Source organism: Macrobrachium nipponense, chromosome 13 (genome assembly GCF_015104395.2).
Source record: "Macrobrachium nipponense isolate FS-2020 chromosome 13, ASM1510439v2, whole genome shotgun sequence".
In the NCBI taxonomy this organism is placed as follows: Eukaryota; Metazoa; Arthropoda; class Malacostraca; order Decapoda; family Palaemonidae; genus Macrobrachium; species Macrobrachium nipponense.
In genome coordinates, this window is record NC_087206.1 from 81,818,053 (window position 1) to 81,826,015 (window position 7,963).

The 7,963-nt window shown below is 43.2% G+C and overlaps 1 protein-coding gene across 1 annotated transcript; it reads right to left on the reverse strand.

The window, feature by feature from the left end:
* Positions 1 to 3,206: 3,206 nt before the first annotated feature.
* LOC135225375 (uncharacterized) lies at positions 3,207 to 3,824 on the reverse strand. Its single transcript, XM_064264707.1, has one exon. It carries the CDS (start codon positions 3,822 to 3,824, stop codon positions 3,207 to 3,209), a length of 618 nt encoding a protein of 205 aa, XP_064120777.1.
* Positions 3,825 to 7,963: the final 4,139 nt, after the last annotated feature.

Sequence of the window (7,963 nt, forward strand, 5' to 3'; positions counted from 1 at the left end):
GCCACGCCACCAACAATCATATGGGCATTCGATGAATCAGCGATATCTATCTGATCGTTACTCTCTGATCACACATAGCTACGCACAACACATCTAGTAGATTTTCCGTTACGTCTCACACATGAATTTTCTATACAGATCAGTTACCTCCACCCCCCCCCCCCCTCCCCCCACAAGTTCTGTGTCCCGCAGAACTCTTAACACTATTTTTTTTTCTTTATATATGTGCATTTTTTCCTTATTTAGTCTCTTAATAATGTGCACTATTATTTGAGTACCTTACCGACCAAAATGTTATTAGAAATGTTATTCATAATTCATGCAGAACAAAAAACTAAACTTAGCAAGCCAGGGTCAAATTGCGTGCTTACAATTGGCAATTTACAGTCTGTTCTGAATTCCACACATCACATTGGAAACATCATCTTTAATGAAAAAGGAATTATGTAAGAATAAATGAAATAATAAATTTTAAATCGCCACATTAAACATTACATTTCTTCTTAAAATTGGAGCACAAAACCCTGCAGTTCAAAAAATAATAAAATAAACAGATAGCACAAAAACCTTTAGTTATAAAAAACAACAAAATAAACAGATTACTATCATTCATCAAGACCAAAGAACTTGTACAAACAATAAATGAAACAAAGTATGATTTGTCTCAGGTTATGCATGAAAAGGTATCATCACTAAAACAAAATAAAAGATTGAAAAGGAACACGGGAGGTTGGTGCTAAGATACTTTAAGAATAATATTCATACTTCAGAACATGACCCCAATATTTGCGACCTTCGTCTGTATGCACGTCGGGCGCATCGTTAATGATCCCTAGACATGCTTGTATATCATCTTCACTCTCCTCTCCCAGGTAACCAGGCAGTCCCGGAAATGGGGCTATCGGTTTGTTCAGATGCCACATCAGGACATCTTCATTGACGGGATGCATGTGTGATAAGTGGTACTCGCCATGGGCCGGTCCTAATATGCTTTATCACCGCAGTGTCGTTTTTAATTTCTTTCACGCGGTACGGACCTAAATAGGCGGGGTCAAGTTTATTTCTTCGGTTGCAGTCTTTTCAAATAGATCCTGTCCCCTATTTGTATCTTTGACGTTTGTTTGCAAAATCGCTGATCATATTGTGTCAGATACTTTTCATTTGCCTTCAACAGAAGTTTTGCGTTATCCCGGTATTGGTCGACACTATATAACGGTAAAGTTCTAGGGTCCATGAACACAGTATATGGCAATGAAGGGTCCTGTCCATAAGCTAAAAAATAAGGGATATCTCTTATGGAGCTGTTAAACGCAGTATTAAGTGCAAATTCCGCCATTTGCAACATCTCTGCCCACTGATTCGGACTGTCTGCCACTAAATATTTCAAAATATTTGTCACTTCTCTATTGTGGGATTCAACCAACCCATTGGCTGAAGGCCGGTAGGACGCGATCGTGAAATGTTCTATATTAAATAATTTTGTCAGCTCTTTTATCACTTCATTAACAAATCCACGCCCATTATCACTGATCAGAGTACGGGGACAGCTGAATTTCGTTATGAATGAACGCAAAGCTCTGGCAACCGATGTTGTGGTCTTATCCACCATTGCGTAGGTGTGCTATAACGCGTGAACGCATCCACCATCACACACATACTTGAACTGCCCGTCTCCAGGAGGGAAGGGTCCCACGATATCGATATGCACCCTGTTAAATTTAATTGGCTCCACTGGCCACATGCGAGCCTTTGGAATAGTGTTCGTGATTTTTCATGGTATTACATATGTGGCACTGGCTGATGAATTTTGTAATGTCTGTTCTCATCCCTATCCAAAAGAAGGATTCTGTTGCCCTCCTTAGGGACCTTTCTATACCTATATGGCCTGCATAAGCACTTACATGAATCATGTGGATGGCTTTCTCTACCAAAGAGGGAGGAAGGACGACGCGAGATCGGATATCGGCTGGTCTCTTCTCATATTTACAAAACAAAATATCTCCTTCAATGAAGAACATACTTCTGGGCATCTTTAGGAAATCGGGAAACTCGTTACTCGCACCCCTTACATAAGCCCTAAACCTTCCCGATCCATGGCTCTGACTTCTGACTCCTTAACACCTCTCCAACACTCCAACCACGCAAATCAATCACACACTCATTTTCACTCCCAGGGCATTCGCTTGCTGACCTCCTAGGAGGATCAGCCCTTTAGCTCCCACAACTCATTTCCCTTCTCTCTCTCCCTAACTCTGGAGTTCCCGAGTTCTACATCTGCTACCTCTGACTCATGCAACTGCTTCTTCTGTCGTTGTTCCTCTCTCTTTGCTGCTCGAGTTGTAACTCCCATTATGGCACTTCTGGAGAGGGCATCCGCTACTTTATTTGTTTTCCCTGCTATATGTTCAATTCCCACGATATCAAACTCTAACAGCCGTTCTATCCAACGAGCCTGTCGAGTGGTCAAATCCCCTTTCTTGAATAAATCTCTCAATGGACGATGATCTGTGTTAATTTTGTCTTTATGCCCCAGTAAAAAGTAGCGATGTCTCTCCAGCATCCATAAAATAGCCAATGCCTCTCTATCGAAGGTACTGTAATTCTCTGCGCCTTTTAATGCTCGTGATGCAAAACAAATCGGCTTTTCATTCCCTGCATCGTTAACTTGAGAATTCACTCCCCCGATAGCTATACTGCTCGCGTCAGTGGTTACTACAAATGCTTGATCAAACTTTGGATAAGCTAATAGTTCATTACTAGTGAGTGAAATCTTTAATTCTTGAAAAGCCATTTCTTCCTCTCGTTCCCAATGAAAATCTTTCTGCTTTCTCAATGAATCTAGCGGCCTCGCTATTTTGCTAAAATCTTTTATGAATTTACGGTAGTAGCCTGCGAGCCCGAGGAAGCTGGCTACTTCCTTTGCATTCTTCGGTCGGGGAAATTCTCTAATTGCTGCTACTTTATCGGCACAAGGCTTAAGGCCTTCAGATGTTACGATGTGCCCCAAAAATTCAACTTCTTGCTGAAAGAATTTACATTTGGTTAGGTTAATTTCCATCCCCTGTCGCTTTAAAGCTTCTAAAACCTCAACAATGTTCTTCTTATGTTCTTCTACTGTAGCCCCTATTATGATTATGTCATCTGAATAAACCAACATGCTATGTCCTAATAGCGGAGCTAATACGGACATCATAATACGTGAAAAATTAGCAGGAGCGTTCTTTACCCCAAAAGGGAGGTAACGCATTGTCTTTTGTGATACTATTCAACTTTCTATAATCAACACATAGCCTAAGACAACCATCCTTCTTTTTAACCATGACGATTGGCGAGGCCCAGGGGGATTCACTTTCTCTAATTGTCCCTTGTTCCTTTAATTTATTAATCTCGTTCTCCACTTCCCGCTGATAACAAACTGGTAATCTATAAGGCTTAGATCTTATGGGTGGATGACCCCCGGTTTCTATAACAAAAGGAAAACTATTTACTCTGCCTAGGGTTTCGTCACCAATCGCGATCACATCTTGATAACCTTCTCCGATTTCCTTGACAATATTCTGATAAGTAACAGGGGTAGACCCACCAGCTGTCCGGAGGAGTCTACTTAGACATTCCTCACTACGACCCGGCCATGTGCTACCCAAGGTCGCGAAAGTGTAAGAAGCATCTGCTATTTCACAAGGTTGAAGGTCGCATATCGACTCACTGTCTAGTACGATACGCTGGTCACTGACATTCATAAATGGTACAAGAACTTCGCCCTGTATTATCTCAGTCAGACCCGGAATGATAAAATCGTCCCATTTGTTATGGGGTCTGATCATAACTAAGGTGCCTCCCGGTATGTTCCGTTAGGGTGTCACGGCAAGGGATGAGAGGGTCCGAGGTGGTGCCACATCTCCCGCCTCTGGGGCAGCGGGTACTTTCCCCCCAGCTCCCTTCGACCTAAGGGAGACTTGTAGGCATCTCGGTCTCTCCCCCTCTGTGAGGATTCGTTGTCCCTTTAAACATACCTCGATCCCTTTCCCGGCTGTGCCAACCACTATTATTTCGTTCCTATCCACAAAATTAATTCCTAAAATAACTGAAATTCCTTCTACTTGTAATGCTGGCACTACATAAAAGGTATGTGTCACCACTCGCCCATCGATGGTTACCTGTTGCCTCACAGCCCTCTGGGTTACCATCCGATGACCACCTGCAGTACTTAAAACTGAAGAACCTTTCACCGGCTGCACCAATCCTACCACCAGGTGTTCTTCTAACAGAGACACACTTACACCAGTGTCAATCAACGCCCTTCCCTGTCGCTCCCCTACCCATATTTGCACGATCGGCACCACGGCTTCCTTCATGGACTGAGGGTGGGAGATGGGCTCTTGCCTTACCTTCTCTCCTGGCAGCGATGTGTGGGGGAGGGCTATCCACTACTTCTCGAGGGGTTGGCTGACTTCCTCTCCTCCCCGACAAGGCGTCCCTTGTTCTACCAGGGACACGGTCGTTGGTTGGACCCGGCGGCCGTGGGTGTAGTCAGTAATCCTCCCGACTCCTCCTCCACGCCGCCTTCCCCTTCCTCTCCTTGGTGAGGGGGGAACGTTGTTCCGCTGGCCATCGTCGTTTTTTGAACAAGCGCTCATGAGGTGGTCTGTTGCTTTGCATCGAAAACAACGTGGTGGCTCGATGAAAGAGGGGCATTGGGACCTCAGGTGGCCCTTCCTCCCACACCCCCAGCAACGGCCAACCATGTAATTCCCGGCTGTTTTCCCCTTGCCTCTTCGAGGCCCCTGGGTGCGTGACCCAGCCCCCTGGCTGGTGGGTGAGGCTGGTGGAGGATTCGCTGGGTTAGATTGGTTAACCGTTGCAACAACCGGTTGGGAGGTGGCCTGTGCCCCCATCCTTGTTTGCTGGCGTCGTCTGTGGTCGAATAGGAGTTGTACCTTCGGCAGAAAAGTGTGTAAGGGCCTCTTATCGTCAACAAGAAATCCCACTACGGAGGTGGGGAGAATTCGTTTCAGCATGCGTCGACAGAAGTTTTCTTTCCCCTCTACAGTCTGGTCTTTGTCAGGGGTGAGGGACTCATAGTCCTCACCGACGCGATAGTAGAAGGCTGAAATCGACTCTCCCACCCCCAACCTGGGGTCATAAGCTTCCATTAGCTCCATCTTCTCCTTTCAATGTAGGGCAAACTGCTGAGTGAGGTGCTGTTTAAAAGTACCCCAGTCTGCCGAATAACGGACGTCCCAACTCCTGATTTGTCGTGCTGCATTACCGATGATCTTCTGATTCGCTTGCACAGTCTTTTCTCTATCTGTCTAACCAATTGTGGCGTTTTCAACACACTTTATAAAGGTCTCGACCGAAAGGAAGCCTTCACCAGAGCGTGAGTTATCAAATTCAGGCACGGATCCATCTAGCACTGGCAGTTTTTCTATTTTTCTGTCTGATCGCACTTGCGTGAACGACGCGACATTGGCCGAAATTGTGGGTGGGTCGACGGGCTTCTTTGTTTGCGTATAATTGTGTTGGATAATTGTTGCCACTGCCGGATCATTCACACTGTCCTTTTTCTCGGCACTGTTGTTGTTAGCACTGGTACTGCTAGTACTGGCACTCCCGCCGTCGCGTGCCGCTTTTCGTCGAGTTTGCATTGTTTAGTTCACCTTTACAATTACGCTGTTAATTATTATGCACTGATAAGACCCCACACCTGACACCAATTTATATGGCCTGATCTTCGATCATACAAGGGTTCTACCAGTACAATTAAACGCGTAAGATAAAATTAACACTTGTATTTTCCTTAATAGTTACACAGGGCCCTGTTACTAATATTATGCTACTAATTATATGATTATTATATAGTCGGAAGGTACTCCAAGGCGACGTGCGCCGACCACTGTCTTGAGATACGCCCTGACCCTTCGACCACTAATTCCCTACTGACCCTTAATTTTTCAAACTGAACTTGTTTGGGTCACAGGTCTAAGCTGATTGGCCTCTTATAGTTGAAAGGAACCAAGTGTCTTCTATGTATGGCACTCATTTGAATCACCCACGCCATGCCACCAACAATCATATGGGCTTTCAATGAATCAGCGATATCTATCTCATCGTTACTCTCTGATCACACATAGGTACGCACAACACATCTTGTAGATTTTCCGTTACGTCTCACACATAAATTTTCTATACAGATCTGTTCATATATATTATATATATACAAAGTATATACACACATACATATTATAGATACACAGCTAGACAGCCATTTTCAGTACACATTCACACACACACACTCACTCAGACAGTCAGCCATATATATATATATATATATATATATATATATATATATATATATATATATATATATATATATATTATATATATATACATATTTGCATGTATTTATGTGTGCATATTATATATAATATATATACATGATATACATTTATATATATATACATATATAAATATATATAATTATGGGCCTTTAGCAATCGCAAGCGATCTCACCCCTGGGGCATCCTCGCCAATGGAGTGTCATCGAATGGGGTTTTATTTTTACCAGGGATGGACCCTTCCCCATTCTCAGCTCCATCAGCTAGCCAAGAGAGATGGAATCTTCCCTCCTGCCACACCGGGATCAAATATTTTGCACGTACTGTATGAGGCATTGAACTTACGGGTTTTACGCTGCGCCAGAGGTTGCCACAGTAGTATATGCAAGTATTCAACCCATTATGCATTGCATAACCCATATTTTGCATATATGAAAGGCATTGAACTTACGGGTTTTTACGCCGCACCAGAGGTTGCCACAGTAGTATATGCAAGTATTCAACCCATTATGCATTGCATAACCCATATTTTGCATATATGAAAGGCATTGAACTTACGGGTTTTTACGCCGCGCCAGAGGTTGCCACAGTAGTATATGCACGTATTCAACCCATTATGCATTGCATAACCCCTATTTTGCATATCTGAAAGGTATTGATCTTACGGGTTTTTACGCCGCGCCAGAGGTTGCCACAGTAGTATATGCAAGTATTCAACCCATTATGCATTGTATAACCATAACCCATATATTTGCATATATGAAAGGCATTGAACTTATGGGTTTTTACGCCTCACCAGAGGTTGCCACAGTAGTATATGCAAGTATTGAAGCCATTATGCATTGCATAACCCATATTTTTGCATATATGAAAGGCATTGAACTTACGGGTTTTTACGCCGCGCCAGAGGTTGCCACAGTAGTATATGCAAGTATTGAAGCCATTATGCATTGCATAACCCATATTTTTGCATATATGAAAGGCATTGAACTTACGGGTTTTTACGCCGCGCCAGAGGTTGCCACAGTAGTATATGCAAGTATTGAATCTATTATGCATTGCATAACTCATATTTTTGCATATATGAAAGGCATTGAACTTACGGGTTTTTACGCCGCGCCAGAGGTTGCCACAGTAGTATATGCAAGTATTGAACCCATTATACATTGCATAACCCATCTTTTGTTGCATTATATGAAAAAGGCATTGAACTTAACGGGTTTTTGTTTTTACGCCGACGCCAGAGGTTGCCACAGTAGTATATGCAAGTATTGAAGCCATTATGCATTGCATAAATCCCATAGTTTTGGCAATATATGAAAAGGCATTTGAAAAACAAAAACTTAACGGGTTTTTACGCCAGGACGCCAGACGGTTTGCCTACAGTAGTTATATGCAAGTATTCAGCCCAGTTATGCAATTGCCATAAACCCTATCTTTTGCATATATGGAAAGGTTCATTTGAAACTTATGGGTTTTTACGCCGCGCCAGGGAGGCTTTGCCACAGTAGTAATATGCAAGTATTCAAGCCCATTATGCATTGCCGTTAAACCCCTATTTTTGGCCATATATGAAAGGCATTGAACTTATACGGGTTTTTCTTTACCGCCGCGACCAGAGGGGT

What these genes read in the sequence shown, in the direction of transcription:
- LOC135225375 (XM_064264707.1), bottom strand. Translation starts at nt 3,824, where the DNA reads ATGATCAGACCCCATAACAAATGGGACGATTTTATCATTCCGGGTCTG.